This window comes from Necator americanus, chromosome V, assembly GCF_031761385.1.
Source record: "Necator americanus strain Aroian chromosome V, whole genome shotgun sequence".
Taxonomy (NCBI): Eukaryota; Metazoa; Nematoda; class Chromadorea; order Rhabditida; family Ancylostomatidae; genus Necator; species Necator americanus.
The window spans coordinates 24,703,026-24,727,369 of record NC_087375.1 but is presented as its reverse complement, the minus strand read 5'-3'; the positions used below and the strand labels follow the sequence as shown (position 1 = coordinate 24,727,369).

The 24,344-nt window shown below is 43.1% G+C and overlaps 2 protein-coding genes across 4 annotated transcripts; one reads left to right on the top strand and one right to left on the bottom strand.

The window, feature by feature from the left end:
* Positions 1-2,164: 2,164 nt before the first annotated feature.
* RB195_015064 (uncharacterized protein) lies at positions 2,165-19,887 on the top strand (the record flags this gene model as incomplete). 3 transcript variants are annotated; one of them, XM_064205591.1, is made up of 26 exons in its annotated part: positions 2,165-2,365; positions 3,175-3,263; positions 3,367-3,465; positions 3,563-3,672; positions 3,747-3,879; positions 3,962-4,076; positions 4,131-4,242; positions 4,348-4,470; positions 8,719-8,849; positions 9,196-9,312; positions 10,419-10,739; positions 10,830-10,923; positions 11,669-11,783; positions 11,839-11,917; positions 11,973-12,146; positions 12,208-12,312; positions 13,171-13,242; positions 13,545-13,632; positions 15,340-15,415; positions 15,719-15,795; positions 16,193-16,281; positions 17,739-17,833; positions 17,887-18,027; positions 18,091-18,214; positions 19,531-19,599; positions 19,660-19,887. In XM_064205591.1, the coding sequence occupies 26 exons, from the start codon at positions 2,165-2,167 to the stop codon at positions 19,885-19,887; spliced, it is 3,177 nt and encodes a 1,058-aa protein (XP_064061472.1). The 3 variants fall into 3 exon arrangements, with proteins under 3 accessions (XP_064061472.1, XP_064061474.1, XP_064061473.1); XM_064205592.1 differs by lacking the exons at positions 2,165-2,365; positions 3,175-3,263; positions 3,367-3,465; ... (5 more) ...; positions 8,719-8,849; positions 9,196-9,312 and adding an exon at positions 13,358-13,414; XM_064205593.1 differs by lacking the exons at positions 2,165-2,365; positions 10,419-10,739; positions 10,830-10,923; ... (12 more) ...; positions 19,531-19,599; positions 19,660-19,887 and adding an exon at positions 2,691-2,750 and having other exon boundaries at positions 9,196-9,369.
* An 836-nt stretch (positions 19,888-20,723) lies between these two features.
* On the bottom strand, positions 20,724-23,696 carry RB195_015063 (uncharacterized protein; the record flags this gene model as incomplete). The annotated part of the gene is made up of 1 exon (XM_064205590.1): positions 20,724-23,696. One exon carries the CDS (start codon positions 23,694-23,696, stop codon positions 20,724-20,726), a length of 2,973 nt encoding a protein of 990 aa, XP_064061471.1.
* Between the last annotated feature and the right edge of the window lie 648 nt (positions 23,697-24,344).

Sequence of the window (24,344 nt, the reverse complement as noted above, 5' to 3'; positions counted from 1 at the left end):
TGCGCTACACTCGCTTCTATGCTGCTTGCATGCTTCTCTGAATTATGCTACGGACACAATGGAAATGTTTGCGAAACGATACATAATTGCATGTTTAAGGACACCATTTTAGTTTTAGAGTTTTAGATATATTTTTTTTAAGCAGAAAACACGTGACAATAAACATTTAAAGGCATCACCCCACGAATCTGAGGTGGTGCAGATTTCAGGTGGAGTATTCGTATACGGGACGGGAGACTACGGAGAGGGAGGTGATTCCGTCCATTTCTTGCAAATTACCGTAGAAAACGCCCCGGAAGATGGGGCGCCGCACAAGACTGGCGCGGTCCAATCGAACCTCTTGTACAAAATGGTGCGCCGAAACGAATGAAGCCGTATCTTCCGGGCCGTTTTTTTACGGCAGTTAGGAAGAAATGGACGGAATCACCCCCCTCTCCGTAGTCTCCCATACTGTATACAAATACTCCACCTGAAATCTGCACCACCTTAGATTCGTGGGGTGATGACTTTAATATCAAAGTTGTAATCGATCGCTGTCCTTCAGCTTCCTCTTTTTTCAGTTAAAATGTGACTTCTGTGTGTTAATAAGAAGGAGGACCACTTCAAAGAAAATATGGAAGTGGTAAGAGGAAATCGAGACTTTAGATGCTGTTCAATTAATTCACCAATAATTATTCTTATTTCTTTTCCAAATGTTCTCTTCACTGACTGATCATTGATCTAGTTACCGTTTTAGTGTTTGAAAAACGAGAGTCTAAGGCAGTTGGTAGTGGTGGATCGGAACAGAGGCGACTTCTGAATTGTGAATGTCTCTGAGATTGTAATTATTGTCTGTGATCTGCGAATCCAACAGCAGTAACAAAGAATATTTCTCTTTCGGCAATTGTGGAGGACTCTAAATTTTTAAATTCAAGACAGCCCTCTGCATACATATTCCTCTTTATCAACGGTCCCAAATTCTTTATATTTTTCTTCTTACAAAATGGTAAGCAACCAACTACTCAATTTTTCTCAACTACTCAATTTTTGGTGTGGTGTACCGGAGTTGTGCTGTAACAAATAAATAAAGAATAGATATTTTCTCAGGACTCTATTTCAGTGGGAAGAAAGCAACACACAAGTTAGAATGCACGAGAGGTTTGATATCCTCCAAGCCGATAAACTGTTGTTTGCCACAATAACCTCCACTTTTTTCAGGCACCGTTCCCCCACGCAGAACATCATCCGATCCAAAAACTTCTCCAAATTTAATTGTTGGAACTCTACTGAAAAGTTTTTCCTACCAAGATCCCCTGTTTTTGTGAAAGTTCTTTCATCAACATTCCTTTTATGTTTTCATCCTAACGTTCACACAACATTCCCGCTTCATGGATGTAGAAGGCTTCGACGATAATTGGTTCCTGCGAAACCTGCGGATTCAATAAAGCTATGCTTATTATGTGAATGGAGATAATAAAACAATATACGAACAGTTCACGACGCATCTTCGCACCGTAATGCTAACTTTCCTCATTGCTTTGCTGTACTCCTTTGAGGTATTATTTACACTTTCAGAGCAAGAGTTCAATATTACCAATCAAAACGAGTTTTGCGAGGATAACCTAACAAATATTTCCGCTCATAAAAATAAAAAAGACAAATGCTTGAAAGCCTCCGATCTACGTGTCTTGTGAAACTCATTGAAAACACTTGGGATTCGGACGTTACATTAGGCGGATTCGATAAGAATTCCATGTTAAATTCAAGTCCGTTTTTACATCGTTAATTTGCTAAGCGTTTTTTACTTACTCTGGAAACGGCAGTGCTATCCGGCCATCTAGAAAATGGAGTTTTGAAAATTTCAGCAACATTCCTTCACGACGACCATTACAGGGGTTTGCCCTCATCCAAGTTTGGGACCGTTAGTGAAACCACAAAAAGTATATTTGGTTCTGTGCACCATTGTTTCATCGTTGGTTACGCCACCTATGGGTCGACATTTGTCGAGCACTCGGACGATCTGTCACCTCCTACTCCGTCAAGATTTTCGAGCTTTGGACTATATAAACGACAAAGATAAACTGTACAATACCTACGGGGTTCCGCGGACGTAATCAACTTCAACTTAGAATTCGTTAGAGGTTTATGAACGCATGCCTCACAATTATTGGCAGGGCTAGTCGACATGTCAAGTCTATGTTTTTCTTACCCTCCCAGGCAAGTCTGGTACCAATTTAAAGACGGCGAAGGAGCTTCGTTGGATTATTCGTTGGATAAGGACGGACTTAAACTATCCACCGACCATGTAATCGCGGAGGAACCTCTTATCGACTGCGCTACAACGCTCCTAAGACTACATATTTACCTGAAATATCAGAATGAGCAGGTGTTCTCGCATTTTATTTTATTGGTAATTTTATTAATGATCATCACTTATCGCTTATGTAGTCATTATCACCATCGCCTCACAGACGGATTTCCAATGCTCTTCGTTCGGAAGAAAAAATTAGGGTAGTAATTTATCGCTTACATGGGATTCTCTTGCGCGATATGCTTTAGGGAAAGGAAAATCTAATAACCACACGGCGCGAGATCGGATGATTTGCCGGCATGGTAGGCCATTGCCAGCAGAGTTACACTACTTCTAATAAATTTATTAATCCTTATTTAAATCATGTGAACTCTGGTGGCATCGTGGGGGCGGTGAACGGATGAACGACAGGCATTTTTTCCCATATTGTGTTGGCCAACTTCAGAAGTTGTTCATCACTGTAAGTGAGACAGAGCAACTTCTGAGATCAAAAAGAATCGGACAACTTCTGAAATTTGTTGTTTCGCTCTTTGTCGCTAAAGCTCGTCGTTCCGATATCAATTAAAAACCTACTGGTATACGATGGCGTTCTCAAGTCGGTCGCAGATGATGTAGGCTGTCGCGCCCATGTCGCGCCCATCGCCACTTCTAATGGATGGTAGCTCGTAGTTGGCGACAGAAGCCACTTGATTGTCAATTGATGATGTAACCGCTCTTTTATGCCTTCAAGACAAATAAAGTAGAGAAGCTTCTAGAAGTTCCCAGTAGATACCGCCACTCTTTTCCTCTGAAGACAACAAATTTTCAGAATTTTTGGTACAAGACTACCCATACAGCCTGTTATCGAGATACTTAAAGTCGATGAAATAACACTCGGATTTTAGGAAGTAAGAGCTCAGTCGGCGCCTTCCACAGTCACTTCAACAAGGAGAACAATCAAAATCGGTGGCTTATTTGTGAATGAGAATAATACGTATGTTCCGAAAAAATACGTTTCTTCAATGCACACATATTGTCTGTAGATGTTCTCTACCATAAGCGCTAAGTATTTGATGTAAAAGGCTCACCGATTACAGGTATACTCGGTACGTTGGCTACAGTAGAGCTATAGGAGCTCTTTACCTCGCCATTGATCAAGTTCGCGAGCAACACCTACTCGACAACATCGATTTCAAGTTCGGATGCGTTCTCCTTCATCACCTTTTTTTTTAACAAAAAAGAAATGCTCCAAAACGGGAAACTTGACTATGTAATTTCCTTGTTCCGATTCAGCATCATTGTCCGATACGATGATTGCATTGAAAGAGAAGCAGTGGGACACGCTGTGGAACTGATTCGTGACCTGGACGTTGATGTAATCATTGGACCAACGTGCTCCATTCGTGGGTGTTCTTAATGAATAGCGTTAAGCAATTCTTTGCTACACTATGGAAGGAAATTAGGAGATTTTATTCAGCGGCAATAGCCGTTGGGGTGATGACAGCCTATTACAATCTGCCACAATATGTGTGGGGGTTCACAACAGCAAACGAACTCGCTGAAGCATCTCGTTTTCCAACGGTTACCATCATGACACCGAACTATTTCACGTAAGTTGAACGTGTGCTTTTGCTTCAATCCTGCTGCTTTTAGGAACTCCGATTTGTAGGAAAAACAACTTCTTCGTTTCAGCCTAAGTCTTGCCTTACTATCTATAATGAAACATTTCGAATGGGATCAGTTCGCATTTGTTTACTCCGGTAGTGAAGATAACCAGAAATGTCCCATTTTTCTAACGGACATCCAAGTAAGTCGAAATTCTGCGCTTTCAAGTTTTCCAAATGTAATGATATTGCTCTAGAAAGCAGTTTTCCAAAATCCTTCTTTCACTATTTCAACTGTGGTCGAAATGAGAAACGTCACTACCACAGACATCACGTCGGCATTACGTGGCACCAGTGCTCAAGCAAGAAGTTAGTATTAAATCCATAGTGTGGCTTTGTAACTGCACTAATTTCTTAATGAGTGGATCCCTAGTGGATCGTAAACGATTTATTCCCATTTTCACCCATTTTCAGTAATCATTGTTTGTCTCAACAGCTCGGGAAATAAGCGGCTATTTATGCTTACCGCGAAAGATCAAAACATGATCAACGACGAATACGTCTATATTTTCGCTGACCTACTTGACCCAGGATACAGTGAGTGTTTTTTTTTTTTAACTTTCGAAGACTTTCATTGGTTTTCATTGACTTTCATGATCGTGTCCCATCTCCCGTTCTTTGGGACCTATCAATCAATATGGGATCAAAAAATATCGCTGGTACTCTTACCACCTGCTCAGATTCGAATTTTGTCTTGAAGATTATATCCATCTTATATCCCGAAACTCTGAGAAAAATAGTTGAAAAGTGAAATAGTTTCCGCGCAGGAGCTCCAATTTCTTAAGTAGGTTTATGTCAATCAGAAAAACTTACGCAGCACCTTACAACACGTCGCATAAATAAGCTGTTAAATGTAATACGACTTTCCCCCATTCAAGTTACCCAATGGAAATACCGTTGATTCTAGAGGCTACTCTAGAATCAGTTAACTCCTTGTTTTCCAACATGCAGAGTGTTCAAACGACTTTTTTTCTTCATTTCGAAACATCTAGATTAATCGGGTGCAATTTGTTTTCGGGGTCAAAATTTCCAATTTTCTCCGGTTTGCAGAAGAGAAATTGCACAAGAGAAATCCTAAGGGATTGTTTCTTCTTCGTACACATCACCAGTTCCAGCTTCGGCGGTCTTATCGTCTCGATCAGATCGGGCGTTGAAAATGCTCAACCGGCATTGTCCACTGGCACACCACCTCAACAGTCTAAAAGAAAAACCAATAGAATAGTAAGAAAAAAATTATATTAAAGTGAGAAATTCCCTTTTGAACAGTGTATACTTACTTACATGAATCCATTGTATGCCCCAACATCTTTCCCTCTCCACCGTCATCCAAAATGTTCTTAGGTTCCGTGAGCGACTTTTACACGTTTCTAGCCCTATGTAGTAGCACTAGAAACGGGCAAAGGTTGGAGCAGTAATAATGCAGATTTTCAAACATTCACTTCGGAATGCTATAACTTCCCCAAAATCAACTTTATCAATTGAAATAAAAACCATTACAGTCCACGCATCTTATCATCGCAACAAGACACAAGTTTACTTATACCTGGCGCATAAAAGTCCGAGGTTTTGGAGTCCACTAACTTCCGAAAACCGTTTTCAGCGTCATCTAAATTTGAGAAGAGCTTACTTCTTAGGCAGCTGTACAAATTTTTTTTTAAAAAAAGAGATAGTTGTTTGGCGAAAGGTTTGGCGAATATGGTGGTTGAGGCAGAGTCTCGAAGTCTAACTCGTTCAACTTCAGACCTTTGAACCGTATGTCCGGGCATTGTAGAGTAGGAGAATCGGGCTCTTTCTGTTTACTGACGCCGAACGAAGAAGTTGGAGTTTTCTGTGGAATTCTTCTAGTTCTTTGCAGTACTGCTGATGGTCTCACCAGGTTTCATGAAAATGTATTTGATTACACGTAGCACATCATCACATAGTCAACATGGTCTTCTTCGAGTGTATTTCTGGCTCCGAGAAGTGCTTGAGAGCTTCAACCTCGTCCACCCATTGACCAGGACGCATCGTTTTGTCATAAAGGATCCACATATCCTGCACATATCTTATCGCACATAACAATACGATCGAGAAGTGGATCGCTGTGCTGCGTAACAGAAATGTCGATAACGGCTTCTCTGGGACTCGCTCAGTTCATGCGGCACCCACTTGTCCAACTTTCTCACCTTTCCAATTTTTTCCAAATGGCGGATGACTGTTGAATGGTCAGCTTTGATGGTTGCCTTCAGCAGGCGGTCAACTTTAGAAGGACAGGCGCGACCTTCTTTATCTTCGAGGTCTCATATCGCCACAACGAAATTTTTGAGACCAATTTTTGGGAGTATCTTTCTTTTAAATTTTTTTTTGAAAATCTTGCCTCTTGGATCTTGGACATATTATCTTCCCGGTCTTAGTGCTGAACAAAATCTGTTCTCGTTCAAAATCGCTCCAGCCGTCGTAGTCCTAACAAGATGCACACCAAAATGATACACAGTTTCTAATATTAAAAATGATTGCAATCGGAAAAATTGTTGCGAAGATAGAGCAACGAAAAACGCGCATTATTTTTGCACCAACCTAATAGCTGAGACTCAGCTGCTCCACCCGTGGGGACACATCACCCTGTATCGGTAGTGGCCTCCTTTGAGGGTGTTTAGCATCTCTTGATCCATTCAAGAGTTCTTCTAGTCCATCTATCGCCGATTCTTGTCGTAATATGATCGAATCATCTATGCTTTGCTTTCGATATACCTAATAGCTGAGACTCAGCTATTAGGTATATCAAAAGCATATTCCGATAAGAGTGGGGTCGTGAGTGCTCTCAGAAGAGGAGAATAAATGAAGAGTGCAAGAAGAAAAGGACGAGGGGGTAGTCGACGTTAGCTTCCTTTATGGGTGTGAATACTGCCCACGCTGCTTCTCATCCTTCCATTCAATTCTGCTTTAAGTCATTCTCCATACTCATAGAATGTCCTAGGTATACGTATGACGTACGTGCGTGTACGTATGACCACATTCCCAGGACTTGGGAGATTTCAAGTTCTACTCCGTCCTTGCAGTAGACAATATTTTTGGAAGTTCTCTAGTTTTTTCAGGAGTAAGCGCAGTTTACGATGTCCTCCACTGGTCTGGGATCCTCTCTGCCTGAAAACAGGACGTCATATGCGCTGCTAGAATTATATGAAGCAGATGACCACTAGCCCAAAGAATGTTTGCAGATACGAATTCAAATCAGAGGGTTGCGCCTGGTCTTATTTTCTTAATTTATTTTCTTTTTACCAGGACTTTGGAGCAAGGTATTCGATGTGAACTTTTACTAGCGGGAATGATCAGGCTTAACACGGGAGTTGACAGGAGAAGGCTCGAGCAGAACCTCTTTGTAATCATTTCCAATTCACGGCGAACAAGAGAAGGCACAAATCCCGTTTTCGTTAAAGAAGACTGTTGGCGGAATATTACATCACTGGGGTCTCTGGAACACTTCTTCAGACTTGTCCGTCTTTAGAATTTTCTTCTCTCTCTATTTATGCACTGTGCACGCATCCTGTTTTGGTGCTTGTATTTGTCTCCAACCGCTCAATGTGTGACGCATTCGAACCAGTCCTCAAATTCTTTCTTATTTACGAAATTTTTCCGAAATCGTATCCAAATTTATTGTGGGCGGCATCGAAGCACGCTCAGCACAGGTTCACACTCCCTCTGGGGAGCACGTCTTACAGTCCATGCTTGGGTCCCTTTGGTGTGCAGTCGGGAGTATTAGGGCCAGTTGTCTTCAAATATGCAGTCTCCGCATACGGCTTCCTTTCAGACCTCCGGCAAGAGAGTATGTGGTTTCGAGACGTCTCAAGAAAAACGTCAAGACGGATGCAGTTTCCATTAAAGTTCGCTAATCCAAATTTTCCTATCCCACGATCCTCTTCTATGACCTTTTCCAGTTTTGCGTTGAGGTTTACGACAACAAACTTGTAAAAGAACTTCTTGTTACGCCTCGCCTCCCTACGTTCCTCATAGAACGCGTCCAATTCCGGTTCACGCTGCTGGCTGGTGAGGTGCTGTTGATGATGCATATTCGATTATTGGTGCAGGGGGCGGAGAACAGGAATGCTTAGACGAGGTGGAAAGATCTTGCGCAAATCGATAAGATGGACGACAAATGGGTTCACAAAATGCACAGCCTACATTTTACGACGGAACCTTTTCTCCGCGAATGACTAGTGTATCGTCATTCATTTCACACGTCGCTCGTTCTGCTTTCTATCTCTTGCAGATCAATCACATGAGATTTGACACGCTCTGTGGCTTTGAGAAAGGCCAGGGCGCAATATGCACAGTACTGAGGTAGTGCATATACCGAAGCTGCAAGTAGACCTCTCTCCAAACTTCCTATGGCGAGCTTTTAGCACAGGTCGTAAGCAACCTATATGGATGAAATTGCGACAGTAGGACATCTTGCCAAGGCAGTGGTGAATTTTAGCGTCGTTTTTCGCTTGCCTATGCTTCCGATGTCGGAATGATGTCGAACTCTTTCTCAGCTTAGGAGTTCGAGAGTTCGGGAGTTCGGGACCTAGAGTCACTTCCATGCCACTATGAGGTAGTGAACAGCTTTGAAGAAACGAGAGTAAAGCATTAAAGATATTTTTTTTTTCATTTTCAGGAATATTCTGAGTAAAAAAACTCATTTTCTCCCAAAAAAAACTCTTATGACCTATCCCTCAACCTAATAATTATCATCTTTGCTCGCAAAACAACCTTCTTTTCAATTATTTAAAACAGGATTTAGTTTATCTTAAATACAACAATATTCAGCACTTGGGAGGACGGAAAATAATACGGCATACGTCTGGGAAGATAGGAAAGAAGTGCCTGACGGACGCGATCAAGAAGCTCTTCAAGCATTTAAGAGGACGTTTATGATCAGCGACGGGAGTACGCAAAGTGTGAGTGCTGTAATGAATCATAAACGGGCAAATGCGTATGCGCACATAAGAACTGGACAGTTAGGATGGAAAGGTCTTCACATGTAGAGGTTAGATCGAAGAAAATATTAGTGTTTTTAATTTCTTTGGCTGTGGTGTTTGAGAGATCCTAAAAGAGACGACTAAGGTCAAACAAAACAAGGTGAATCCTTAGTTTTTTGTAACGTTTTCGAAGACTTCTGCTTACGGAATGTGTTGATCCATGATTGTGGCTCTAATCCCTTACCGTGTTACTTCATTTGTGTTAACATTTCAGCGTTTCTTGGCTCATATGTCGTAACCGAACTTCACCAAACTCATTTTGCAGTTGGACCAAGATAACGACAAGACATCAGCTCTATACAACTTTACCTTGGAAGTTTCCCAAAGAATGGCACAACCTCCTATAAGTTGTACGAATTGCAACATGTCTAAAGGATGGGAGGTAAGCGATGTGAAAAACAATGGAAAGCTAACTCAGGAGGACAAGAGAGAGAGATGAGTCGAAATTTCTTCGAAAAAAAACTTCTCTACACTACTACAGTATAGTAACTGCAGAAAATGGTCGCAGAATACGTGTGGAACTCTTGTAATCTCACCCTTGCTGGCGGTAACAGGCGTTCTTCTGACGTGCGAGATACAAGGGTGTGATGAGTCCGTCCTACCACAGCAGAAACAAGAAGTCCTCCCCTAAATCCATCTGCATCTCAGGGCAGTTAGTTAGTAGGCAGTTAGCCACAACGTTATGTTCGGTGCCACATTATAGACATTTGAACTCTCGAACTCTGAACTCATTTGAACGGTACCAGCTACAATATTCTTCAAAATCTTTGATATCTAGGGACTTAGGTCGAAAGATGGTCCAGTGGTATAATGTGTACCAACAACTATTGCCACGCGGGTCTTTCCGTCTGAGAACCTTTTTTTGCCACTCGGGGCCGACCACACCTCAAACTTGAACTCGGGCAATTGAACCTTTTTACATATTTAACATTAACAATAACACAAATAAAACAGTCTTGAGATAAACTGATCATAGAGAGGTGATTCTCCATAGGACTTTCAACTTACGGTATTGGTCAACTGTGAATTGCTGCGCAATGCACGCAAAATATTCACTCGGTATAAAAATCTTGGCTGCATGAACAAAGCTTCAAATACCTTTTTTGAAAATTTTTCTCTTCTTCATGACTCGTTTTCAGTTTAAAGGCGTCACCTCACGAATCTGAGGTGGTACGGATTTCAGGTAGAGTATTCGTATACCAGATCGTAGATTATGGAGAGAAGTGATTCCGTCCATTTCTTCCTAATTGCCGTAAAAAACGGCCCGAGCGATACGGCGCGCTGTTTTCTACAACGAGTTCGATTGGAGTGCGCCAGCCCTGTGTACGCGCTGCATCTTCTGAACCATTTTTTACGGTAATTAGGAAGAAATGGACGGAACCACCCCTCTCCATAATCTACTATCCCGTGTGAAAATACTCCACCTGAAATCCGTGCCACCTCAGATTCTTGGAGTCATGCCTTTGACTTGCTGATGTATTTTCGAAGATGGCGCAGTATGCTGCTCAACTGCACGATGCTTTTCTCGTCTATGCTCACGTGTTGAACGAGTCGCTCACGTTAAACAAAAGCGTGAGAGATGGAAGATGGATGTTAAACAGTACTGCTGGAGTGTACAAAGGCAAGTCTTTAGAACTCCCCCTTAAATCAGTAGTAAAGGGGATTCTTTTCTCTCAAGGTGCGCTCAGTAATGTTACTATTGCTTTCGATGGTTCAAGGGTGCCTAGATTCGTTTTCTATGGGGTGGGAACTGACAATGAACCGGAGAAGCTGATTCTGATTGAAATGGATAGAAGAGGAAAAGACGCAGTGAGTCATTGTATTTTGATAAATGACTGCACATGTTTAGCGTCAGTCCTCATCGCATCATAAAAGTGTTCCTCTAATCACCACTTCCAGACACTGAGTCTCTTTTATCGTCCAGAAGAAGAACAGAACATGGTCTGGAAGGGACGGGCTCGTCCAAAAGCTGTACCTGATTGTGGATTTACAGGTACAACGTTTACTACAAAGCATTTGAATTTTGTTGAAACGATGATTATAGGCGCTGTCCTGTGCCAAACTAATGTGAAAATTCGAATTTACTGAATAAAATATTTCAGGATGTTGCTGTGGTCAGCTCTAACAATAGGAAAAGATTGGTCCATTTCCGATACAGCGTTGAATTAAAAGGTTTTGTTAGGAACAAATCAAGAGTTAGAAAAGTTTAGAAGGTCGCCTAATGCCTCAACTTTGCGCACGTCAATGAAATGATCCCGTAGTAGCTGACGGTTTTTTCAGGAGTTCAGGCCCAATTCAGATGAACGCTGTGGAAGATGCCCAGTAATAGATTGTTTTGTCTGATTAGTTTCGTTCTTCTCTGAATTTGACCCTTTCCTGAATTTGAGAAAATGTCATCAAATTAAATATGCCCTTGCTCAAAATACATGCGTGCTATAAGCTGTACTGATACCTTTTACAAATCCCTTTTCACAAAGGAGGCTTTTTTTTGGAACATTTCAAAGAAGAATCTGATCTGTTATTTTCAAGAAATTCTCCAGCACCTTATTTAAACATGTTTACACACCTGAATTAGCTTGGTCTGTGAACTGATGAATGTTTGTAGTTTTCGAGTTTTTTCTTCAGTTTTTTATTTCAGTTCTTTAGAGAAGTTTTCGAATCACAGTTAAGGACTGTCCTATCTGAATGTCTGAATGAATGTCAGCTACCTTTGCAGAACTTATGAAAGTGTTTTTCAGGAGCAAATTGTCCACCTTCTTTCATCCAACAATATCAGACTTACGTGATTTTGGCTGCTTGTGTGGCTATGTTATTTATTGCCGCTGTTATCATCCTGATTGTAATTGCAATAAGGTGCTTTCGCTAGATATTTAGTTCTGACCAGAACCGTTAATGACCGCCTTTTCAGAGCAAAACAAAAGGAACGAGAAAGACTCGATGCCCTTTGGAAGATTCCCTATTACGAGCTTACAAAATCTACGGAAAAAGTAAACTGATCAGAATTGTAATTCTAAATGGGTTTTTTTTCGGAGAAATCTTTAGGACACAACATGTTCGTTCGTTTCGGGCTTGTCAGCGACAAATTCGAAAGTACTCAACACAAAGAAGGAAACCGATAAGATTTGTTATTTCTATTATGGATTGGATGCTTTGACCGCTTACAAACACTCTGTGTTGATTCGATTTGATGAAGCTACGAATGCAGAATTTAGACAAGTTTGTCTCTGATGATATTCTTAAGACTTTGTGGTGCATAGGATTAAGCAAGGCTCTGCAGATGCGCCGAATCGAACACGACAACCTCAATCGTTTCGTTGGCATCTCTCTCAATGCTGGCCTTGTCTATTCGCTCTGGCGATTTTGTGCACGGGGAACATTGCAGGTAGGGATATCTTGTGACAATGGCAAAGCTTTGCTATTGGCATTTTGCGAAAGAGAATTCTTGTATGAGTATGAGCCACCGTCCGAACTACTGTCTTTGCATACCTAATCCTCTAGAAAAGTAAAACTTGCAGTTGAACCCCCACAGTGCTTCCTGTACTATTAAACTCGCACTCATCGCTGGAGAGTAACTGGAGAATAAAATTCATGATTTCTTGTGCCAACGAGATTTTGATGAAACTTTAATAGCATCCTGATGATCCGACAACCTCGTGTTTAGGGGCTGGAAATGGATCGTTTTTGATGCTACGCATATCCCACCAAAATTCTCTTTCCTTGCGAAGCCTCTACATAGTTTTAAGTACACCACACAGGAACTTCAAACAAGATAACAAGCAGACCGACTTTCACCAACTAACGGAGCTGGAAAATCACCGCGTTCTTACGGATTGTTATCCAAGGCGAATGAAATCTACACACTATGCAGTATCCTTAAGTACTGGTGCCTGAATAGTGTCAAGGTCGCATATGGAACAATTTTATGGCTCACAGAGTGTTACGAGCTCCATAAAGTCAATAGTCATCTCATTTGATAGGCACTCATTTTTCTTATTCATGGATGGATTCCTGTAGGGAATCCAAAATGCTTCGCAAACCTTCCCTAACAAATATTTCCTTCTTGTGGGCTAATCTCATACTTTAATTCAAACGTATTCCTATCACGCTTCTCATTATTGTGCTACCCTAATGGTGTCATCAGACTTTTTATCACTGCATAATAGTTGGCACAGGATCGGATGCTACATATTTCATTGAATGGGAATGTGCTAGTAGATGTGACGCTGTATTCCTTGTTTAGGAGGTGATAACTAAAGGATCTCTACCAATAGACAACGTTTTTATGCAGTCCCTGATGAGCGACATAGTAACGGTAAGATTTCGTTTACTGACCAATCTAAACGTTGAAATGTTTTCGGTCGGAAAAAAAGCGAAAAAAAAAGTGAGAGAAAGGCCGCCAAGGTAGCCTCAAATTCCATCTTTTCTAGGGACTGAAGTATATTCATGAATCTCCCATGGCAGTACACGGACGGCTTACGTCGCAGGTACCAAAAATTCCCCGTATCATTTCTTGATGAAATAGTCAAACCTGAAAGTGTGAACTCTTGTCTGTTTTACTTACTTTGCTATTTCATGTAGAGAGGTTCTCAATAATCGTCATCGTTGTCTTTTAAGAACTGTTCCGTTGATGATCGATGGCAAGTGAAACTGTCCTACTATGGCATGTCGTGTATAAAATCGGTTGAGCAGAAAACTGCAGAAGGTGCGCTGATTTTATATTAACCAGCAGCAGATTATGGAAAAGAGCACAGATCCGACTATAACGGTAATCGACCAAACAAACTTTCCTAACCGGCATTTAGATGATTAGTAGCTAACCGACTTTAAAACTGTGTGTCTAGGTGTAAGCGTAATCCTATGTTGTAAATATGGAGGAGTATATTTTGTATGGCTAAAATGGTTGATGGTCTCCAGCTGAAGAATGCGCCTCAAAGCGGTTGGTGATATGCCGGGTACCGTTCTGGATGTGCGCGGCCTACCAGGGTTTCAGAAGGATTCAAATATTTTGAAATTCACACGAGAAAGTAGCAAATTAGGACCTAAACATAGAAAGTGAAGTGTCCTTAAAGGCATCACCCCTGGAATCTGACGTGGTATGGATTTCCGATAAACAAACTCTATTCGGGATCGTAGATTGCAGGACCACGGGTGGTTCTCCCCATCTTTCCCTAACCTTAGTGGTGAAAAACGGCGTGAAAGACTCCGTTTTTCACGATTTCAGTTGCAACGTTCCACACTTCTACACGCGTCGCATCCAGCTGCGCAGCGATCGGAAGCCAGTGAGTTCTTCTCGATTTTTTATTCAAATGAAACCAATGAATAGGTTGCTTAGAGGATCAGAACGTATACATAGCGGATCATTCGTTCCTCGTAGTAACTAAAGCTGTTCTCACGCCACTTTTTTAGAGAGAGGTGAGCGGAACAACCTCTGATCCCGCAATCTACTACAACTCCATCTCTAGCTTTTGCCGTGGATTATATCACCACGTCAAATTCGCGGTATGCTGCCTTTAAACGCGCTGGCGCATCCCGTGAACTGATAAGCCAGCGACTTTAACCTTTTATCTTTTCGAACCTAGACATTTGAGGGTGCAAAAGTCGGAAGTAGTACAGAAACATGGAATCAAGAGCTCTTAGTAAAGAGCGCGAGGCTTTATATACCGGTGGGCCGCGTTGGAGTTACAACAGAAAGGGCGCGTGCGGTAGGGTCCCGTCGCAACGACTGAAGTCATACGCAAGCAGGACACCCTTCCACCGGATCGCAAGCAGGACACCTTTCTACCGGATTCTGCTGAGATCTTCGATCTCAGCTCATTATGCGCACGCACACGCACGTTATAAAAGGATTATTGTGAAAGGCATTAATAATAATACAGACTATATCTGCACACCATATACAAATAGTACATGTAGATCAGAACGACCATGTGGTAACACAAGCTCATGCTGGGTTGTCGAGTCGGTCTCTAAATGGTGTACCATGTTTGCTAGCTTTGACGTCTCCTCCATATCGCAGCAGGAAGATGTCAGCGATGGGATTCTGCCACCGTTACGATTCTGGTAGTGTACAGGTAGGATAGTCTCCTTACAATCACTGCCTTGATTGCTAATGAAAGAGCTGACGACACTACTTATGGATCTTTCATTCACGTCATCTGGTTCTCAACTGCCGCTACCTTAATACGCTATCAGTGTACATGAAGAGATTCGTACCTTGTGGACAGAAAGGGCTTCCAGACAAATCGCTGAAGTGCAATTTGTTAGCTCTTCATAAAGTCAGTCACCAAACTGCTCACCTTCGTCTGATGTGAACTTATCTGGCAAACTACTTCTCAGAACCGAACTGCTGAAAAATGCGTCCACAAAAATAAGTTCATGTTTTTTAGTATTTTTCTAGATTTTTTTCTAGAGAAGTTATGGACTGCTCCAGAAATCTTGCGCGGGGATGCTGATGATTTGGGAACAAAAGAAGGGGATGTGTACAGGTAAGTTAGTGTCAGTTATTTGTGTATTCCACTAAGAAGTTTTGGAAAAAAATATATCGAAGAAATATCCACAACTCTGCATGTCTACGCAGGTTGATTTTTCTCGAAAGGAAACCTTTATGTGAAGGGCGTCCGAATCGTAGCTTTAGTTTTTTTACTGTCCTTGAATCAGACAATCTGTGTTATTTGAATGAATCTGTCGATAACTTCTTTGTTAGATGTTGCTTCTATTCTCTACCTGAGCTCAGAGATAGGATATGTTTATGTTCTTACTTATTTGTTCAATTCAATGTTGCTTTACAGCTTTGCTATCATTGCCAGCGAGTTGATAACTAAAAGGCCAGCATGGGATCTGGACAACAGGATGGAGTCCCCGGAGGGTTTGTCGAATCTTAATAAAAACTTTGTCTATCTGCGGCTAGTCGCTAGTAACGTTCTATTCGAATCATTTCTTCTCATCTGTTTCCTTTTTATTTTTCACGTAGGTAAGTTGTAGTTCTGTTTACTAGCAGATTCACTTGATTACTGGGTTTCCGTAGATAGGTGCTTTAAATTTGACCAAGTGGACTACCATGAGAGGACAAAAAAAGGATTTCAAAAGTACCTACAGGAGTCATAAAGGACACATTTTGGTTCCTTATCCCAAGTATAATTTTGAATTTTTTCTTTGCAGTTGTTACAAAGTAATTAGTATTGCTAACGAAAAACTGAACTGTGTACAAAAACCGTAACCGATGGAGTGAACTTCGAACTCGAGTTTGACGGCTCATTTTTTAGAAATCGTGCGAATGGTATCAAAACCAGCTAAAAACCCTTTTCGGCCAGGTCTTGATACTGGTGAAGTCGCCGATGTCATGTCCTCATTGGTCAGTGTAAATATTTTCAGATTTACAGTACTATTCCTGTGAAACCTTTCTTCCAACGAACACACACCTTTTGGGCTTTTAAAGGCAGCGAATGCCATAAGCATTCTTTTCTGATCACTATTCTATCAATGCTTTAATGCACTAAGGGCAGACCCCCTCTTCCTCATCTTAGCGCGTCTTAAAGGCATCACCCCACGAATCTGAGGTGGTGCAGATTTCAGGTGGAGTATTCGTATACGGGATGGGAGGTTATGGAGAGGGGGTGATTCCGTCCGTTTCTTCTTAATTGCCGTAAAAAACGGCCCGGAAGATACGGCTTCAGGCGTAGTGGCGCAATATTTCCTACAGGGAATTCGACTGGAGCGCGCCAGCCTTGTCCGGCGCCGCATCTTTCGGGCCGTTTTTTACGGCAATTAGGAAGAAATGGACGGAATCACCCCCTCTCCATAGTCTCCCATCCCGTATACGAATACTCCACCTGAAATCCCTACCACCTCAGATTCGTGGAGTGATGCCTATAAAAATGTTCGTTTGTGCCCATCATCAGCTGTGATTGTGATTTAGTCCAAAGAGAAAAGAAGCATTATAAAAAATATTAATGGCGTAGGACGGATATAGTCCAGTAAGTAAGAGATTTCGCGATGGATCCACAGTTCGAAGCCGCAGTGAAGCCTGATCTTTCACCTCTCCGTGGTCGATGAATTGCTACCAGACTTGCATGGGTAGGTAAAAAAAAAGACTGACTTGACAAGGCTACGGCTAGTCCTCCGCTAAAAATTGCAAGGCTGCTCACGCGTTCATAAATCTCAAACGATTCTCAGTTGAAGTCGAACGCGTAGGTGCATCCAATGGGTCTCTTTTTTTGCTGCGCCAATATGTTTCACTTCACTTCAAAACAGTATAGAATCGCTGACGCGGTCCATTCTATGGCTCATGAAGTCCGTTCATCCGATTATTAAATCAGTGTTCAGACCAAATTAGTTTGGTACCAACTTATCGGCAAGTTTACTGGAAAGATGAAGGCAGGACGCATAGGGCGGTTTCGAACCATTGATCAGTCTATGAAAAACCCCTTATCACCGTGCTATCCTAGCTTCAAAAAAAAACTTGATTGTGCTCAGTTAAAATACGTATGTCGTTCTGACAAAAATAACTTCCGAATTTCTAACTCTTATCAAGAGCTTTAGATGTCACAGTAGGTGAAAGATCCAACTAATTGTTTTGAAAGTAAACCTGTGACTTTAAAGCAGCAAAGACTCTTATCAGATGTGCTGTTTTCAATTTCCATTTTCAATTTCGCAAGCATGTAACAAAACTGTCTAACTCTTAGCAATCGTGCTTACTATAAATTCATTTGTATCCAACTAGAAGCAGTAAGAAAACATATATGTATGAAATTTTGGTGTTCCCCTTTTCTGCAAGGTTTTCTGGGTGATCAACCTATAAGTTAATTCTAGATCAATCTTATACAAGACTGCTGGAGTGAAGCGCCAAAGTATCGTCCAACCACCAATGAAGTCCAGAAGCTGCTAAAATCTATGCAAAAAGGAAAGTAGGTGCCACAGTATTCCACAAAAATTACGAATACAAACTACCAGTGCTAAGGAAACTAAATCTAATGGATCATGTGATGAACACTCTGGAAAACTATGCAAGTTCATTAGAGGAGGAGGTGGAAGAACGAATGAAGGAACTTGTGGCCGAAAAGAAAAAAAGTGACGCATTGCTCTACCGAATGTTGCCGAAGTGAATAAGCAGAGTAGAAAAGTTATTCTCTGTTACATGCTCCTGAGTTCTGCACAACTTTAGGCAAGTTGCTGATAAGCTGAAATTAGGCGAGTCGGTGGAGCCGGAAAGTTACGAAGTAGTGACGATTTTCTTTTCTGATGTGGTCTCTTTCACAACCCTTGCCAGCAAGTGCACTCCGATGCAGGTATTTTGCATTGTTACGCCTTTGTTGTCTGGATTTCTAGCAGGCGATTAGAGTCACCCAAACGTTCAGTTCTGACTAGTTTAAAAGTAGCCAAAGTCTTTCATCTGCTTTGCTGCGTTGTAGTGAGCGCGCTCAATAAACATATCTATATTGCGGCTATGTACAATTATGAAGTTGTACTTCGAGGCAGCGTATCACACAACTGGTGTAGTTAGGAGAACTGTGAGAAGATATATTAGAGTTCGGACTGACTCTATATTGCGAACGTGGCTACGCCGGTTCTTGTCTCAGGAGCGTAATCATTGGTTTTACGTAAATAGGCTGGAGGGGCGAACTCATTGACCTTCGATCGCTCGTGGACGAGGGGCGCGCGCAAAGGTGGGACGTCTGCACGTATCTTACAGGAACAAACACAGTTTCCCACTTCGTTTCTCAGAACCGAATGGAGAGATTGAGCGAGATTAGTAGAATCCGTGCTACCACCGTTCAGTGCTGCAGTTGCGATTTTCCCAATTCGACTCCAACTGCTGCGCTCCACTGCACCGCATCCAGCAGAAGCGTTTACGCATCTGCACCGAGCTTCATGTCGTTTTGACGCCACTATGCTTCAGTATCGTGATACGCTTCATTGAAGTACGTGTTCACAATTACATGCTGGTAGATTCAGTTGCCAATGGTTTTGTATGAGTGAACTTCTGTGCAAATTTTGCAAGAGCTCCATTGGTTGAAATGCGCTCGAGAATTATGTTTAGTGCAGAAAAATACATAATAAGCATAATTAATGTGCAGTTTTGCAGCTTCTAGGAGTTAGAGTGGACTTCCACATTGAGGTGTTCTCGAACTTAATTGAAGAAGCATTAAACATCATCAAAGATGAAATGTGTACTTATGTGTAAAATTCAAGATAGTCTAATGAGAATTTATATTTGCACTAAAGACCTGAATATGATAAAGAAGATTTAAAACAAAAGTATGTGCATAGTATTGGATAAGGTTCAGCGTCAACAACGTGTTATTCTTCGGATTCGTTTCTAGACGTTATCTTACCTCCTCTGGAAGAAATACACTGTGTCGATGTTCAAAGAGACCAATTTTTGAGTTCGGATGTATTAGCCATTTCAGGAATGTGAAAAGTAGATTTCCAAACTTTATTGCCCCTAAAAGTGTCACTTTTGTGTCCTAGCGATTAACCGACAGGCATGATAATGATAAAGCGGTGGGAAAGAATGAAAATCTGCTCCCACTCAGGAAATCGAGATACATAGTTACAATCTCTAGATTTTGCTCAATGATCTGTTTCGCCTTTGTTGTTACAGGTTGTCGCACTTCTCAACGGGCTGTATACATTTTTTGATGAGATGATTTCGCGTCAGGACGTCTATAAGGTATAGGGTATGCCTCAAACTTACATTTCTCTCTGTTCTTATACACGAAAGTCTTTTCAGGTAGAAACTATAGGCGATGGCTATCTTTGCGCTTCGGGTTTACCCAACAGAAACGGACAGGAGCACGTAAAGGCGATCTGTGATTTGTCATTAGAACTGATTAGTGGTTTGAGAAGGTTTCAAATTCCTCATCTACCGAACGAGACGCTTAATATTCGCGTTGGGATAAATACAGGTGCGAGTAATCTGTTCCACTCAACTCTTCTGCGTTTGGCTCAGATTCGTTAAGCTCTGTGTAAGACACATTGTAGTGTTTTCCAACTTGAAAGGTAAGCTCAAAGAACATGGTTGCGTTTGTCAACTTCGAACCAAGCTTCTTTAACCAAAAATACATAGTTTCCCCAAGCGGGTTTTTTTTTTTGGAAGAATATGACTGTAATGTAGGGAGATTTTAAAGGCATCACCCACGAATGTGAGGTGGTACGGATCTGAGGTATTAAGGAGGAGGGAAGGGGGGGGGGGATAGGGGTGATTTTGTCCATTCCTTCCTAATAGCCGTAAAAAACGGCCCAGAAGATACGGCTTCGAGCGTTCCGGCGCGCTATTTTCTACAACGAGTTCGATTGGAGCGCGCCAGTCTTGTGCAGCGCCCACCTTCCGGGTCGTTTTTCACGCCAATTAGCAAGAAATGAACGGAATCACCCACCTCTCCATAATCTACGATACCATATACGAATACTCCACCTGAAATCCGTACCACCTCACATTCGTGGGGTGATGCCTTCAACTCTGATGTTTTTTACAACTGTTATTTTCTGCGAAACGTTTTGGTATTCTTCTGTTGTGTTTTCCCTTTTAGGATCTGGAGCTGAAAACTCAGAAGCAACGAACATAACTCACCCTACCCTTAGGTGTTTAACGTTATAACAAGCTGAACTCAATATGGGGTAAAACGCGTGACCGTAGGAGATACTTTGAATTCTATCAAATCACGATAGTCAATTTGATAAAGGCAGTATAACACGGAAATGACGCCATTGGTATCACTAGCGATAGGGATATAGTTCACTACTATAGGTAGTATAAGATGTAATCACGTTCGTTTCTGCCTAGTCTTCTTCTTCCTAGCGTTTGTCCCGCGTTGTTGCAGGGTCCGCTTTTCTGCTTCTTGTCTTCCATTTGGTTCTGTCCATTGCATCAGCCGTACACAAACGTGCATCTATCATATCCAGCTTCACACGGTCTAACCAGCGAATCTTTGGCCTCCCGCGCGGCCTCACTCCTGAAACGTCGAGCTTCAGAGCGGTTTTGGCAACAGAATCTTCCTCCCGCCGCAAGACGTGACCAAACCATCTCAGTCGCGCCTCCTTCATCTTCTCAGTTATCGGGACGACACCGAAGATGGAGCGCACAGTGTCGTTGGATACTTTCTCTTTTAGCGTTACACCTATCGTCCACCTCAACATCCGCATCTCCATAGCGTGCAGCACTCTTTCCAAGGCTTTCGTTGTCGGCCAGCACTCGCATCCGTAAAGGGCAACAGGACGCACACCCGTCCTGTAGATCTTCGACTTCAGTCGAACAGGGACTTTCTTGTCGCACAGTACCCCTGTTGCCATTTTCCATTTCATCCATGCAGCATTAACACGTGCTCGACCTTCTTGATCAATGTCGCCTGTGGAAGTCACTTTGGATCCAAGGTACTTGAAGCAGTTCACCTTGTTCAATTCGGTGCCATCAACACGAATTGAACCATCCTCTATCCTTGGTCCGCACTCCATGTACTCAGTTTTTGATGTGTTGAGGCGCAATACATATTGCTGCAGCTGATCCTTCCAAGACTGCACTTGTTTCTGAAGATCATCTCGAGACTCCGACGCGAGCATGACATCGTCGGCAAAGAGTAGAGTCCACGGATGCTGCTTCTGGATTTCCTTCGTTATCGTGTCCATGCACAGTATGAACAGCAGAGGTGAGAGGGATGAACCCTGATGAACCCCTACTCGTACAGGGAATGGCCTGCATGTTCCAACAGCACATCGTACAACGCTGGTGGGCTTCGCATAAAGCAGCTTTGTCCACCGCACATATTCTTCTGGTACTCTATGCGACCTCATGGACATCCATAACAGCTCATGTGGAACACGGTCGAAAGCTTTCTCGAGATCGAGAAAAGCAAGATGCACACTGCGGTTCTTCTCTCGATGTTTCTCCAGAAGGATACGGACAGCATGGATAGCATCCATAGTGCTGCAGTCCTTCACAAAACCGCAGTGGTTGAGTGAAACGCTAACAATTTTCCTCAGACGAGCTTCCAGGACACGCTCAAAAACCTTCATCGTATGGCAGAGCAGTCGTATAGGCCTGTACGAGGTGCAGTCAGCAATGTCTCCTTTCTCTTTCCAGACAGGCACGGTCACGGAAGTTTGCCAAACGTCTAGAGTCCGTCCTTCTGCAACGATCTTGTTAAATAGAGTTGCGAGCCACATGGACCCTCGATCTCCTAGCAGCTTCCAGATATCAACAGGTATGTCATCAGGACCGGTTGCCTTGTTCGACTTCATTTTTGCGAGGGCAGCACTGACTTCGACGGCAGTAATTGGTAGAACAGGACCCTCGACGCTGGGAACAGTTGGGATGGGAGGATGACAGAACTCTTCGTTACACAAGTGATTGTAGTACTCTCGCCACCTCTCCAGGATCTGACCAGAACGGCACAGAACGTCTCCATCAGCTCCCTTAACGATCTTGTTGTGCTCCATATCCAACGTTGAGCGATGACGTGCTCTGACTAAACGATACACTGCCCGCTCGCTTTCTCTGGTATCAAGCATGTCGTACACAGCCTTGTAGCGGTCCGACTTCGCCTTGGAGACTGCCTTCTTAGCCTCCCTCTTCGCCGCTAGGTAAGCACCCCGATCTTCAGGCTGACGCGTCCTCCACCAGAGCTTATACTTGGACTTCTTCTCACGAATTGCCGCCTGAACTTCCTCGTTCCAAAACCACGTAGCCTTTTGTACCTTTGGCTTACCTAGAGTCGTCTTTCCCAGAGTGTTTTCCGCGGTCAAGCGTAAAACGCTGGAAGTAGACAACCACATTTCCGCCACACTACGAGTAGGGTGGGGAAGTGCAGATGGAGCCACGGACGCGAAAAATACCTCCTTTCGATCCTTCAGATTCCACCATATGATGCGCTGTGTTTCAGTCCTTGGATGTCTCTTCCTTGGACGGGAGATTTTCAAGTCCATAACGAGCAGATGGTGTTGGGCAGCGACATGGTCTGTAGGGATGACTTTTGAATCCTGCAGAAGTCGGCGATCTCGTCGGCGTAACATCCACAAATCTATTTGTGTTTCACGACCGCCGCTGGTGTACGTGATCAAATGCGATTTTCTTTTCCGATACTGCGTGTTAGCAATGATCAAGTCACTTGCAACAGCATACTCCAGGATTCGCAACACGTCGTCGTTACGAGCTCCATAGCCGTATCCACCATGACAACTCTCGAATCCGTCTTTCCGGGAACCGACATGTCCGTTGAAGCCTCCTCCGATTAAAAGTACTTCTTCGCTTCCCAGGAATTGGACGTACTGTTCCAGATCTTCCCAAAAGCACGCCTTCTCTTCTTCACTACAGCCCATCTGTGGCGCATAAGCAGAGACGACTCGCAATTCCACTTCTCCTGTATCTACTTTTACAGCCATCAAGCGATCCGATAGTCGATCCACCGCTGTGACGCTATTTCTAAACGGCTCGTTCAATATGATACCAACGCCGTTGCAATTTGATGTGCCGTGGTAGATCAGCTTGTAGCCATCGCCTAATTCCCTTGCCTTGGAGCCTTTCCAGCGAGTCTCCTGTACACAACATATGTCAACACGGCGTTTTCTGAGACTGTCTGCCAGTTCACGACTTCTTCCAGTAAGCGTCACAACGTTAAGTGTTGCCAAGCGCACTGGATGTTGCTGGCGATGGCGGACTAACTTCTTTGGCCGGCTTCGTCCTCTAGCTGGTAGCCCTCGCATATTTGCCACATTGCCCGGGCGAGGACAATGCGCGTCGCTTCTGGGATACGCCCCAGCTTCTGAAGAACACATAGTAGACATTAGCAGTATGACGCGACGGGGGTGTTGTCCTCGGTCGGCTTGTCGCACTAGCAAGCTAGCAGCCTGGCACCGGAATCGTCGTACTACCTCCTCACTTAGCTAGCCTGTAGCCTTGGCCCAAGGACCGGGCTACTAGCCGGACACCTTTGTGGCATGGTTGAACCTGCCGAGACGAAGTCTCGCCACCATAGCTGCCCGACGGCCAGGGCCACCGCTGCGCCGCTTTGAGGCGTGAGGTAGGATTTGCAGCGGCGTTTCCGCCTAGTGACCCTGGAAAAAAGCATGAGAAACAAGCTTGGTTGCATCCCTGCCCAAACGATGCAACTTACTCCGCGATTGGACGGGGACAACTCTGAAGCCGTCTGTCGTCAAACTAATTTAACTGAAACAAGCAGCAGAAGCAGCGCCACCTACAGAATGACATGCGCAAGGTGGATCACCATCTTTCTACTACTCGTAATAAGTTGCATCGTTTGAGGCGCTGTTGCAACCGAGGCTATTCCATTCTTCCTTTCCTAAAGTGTTAGAGGGGATTTAGCGTGACCACGACTATATCCATGGACTACACTTCTACCCTTACCCTCATCCTTTAGATATGTTGACTTCATTAATAACCTCTCCGCTTCCTCTATCACAAGC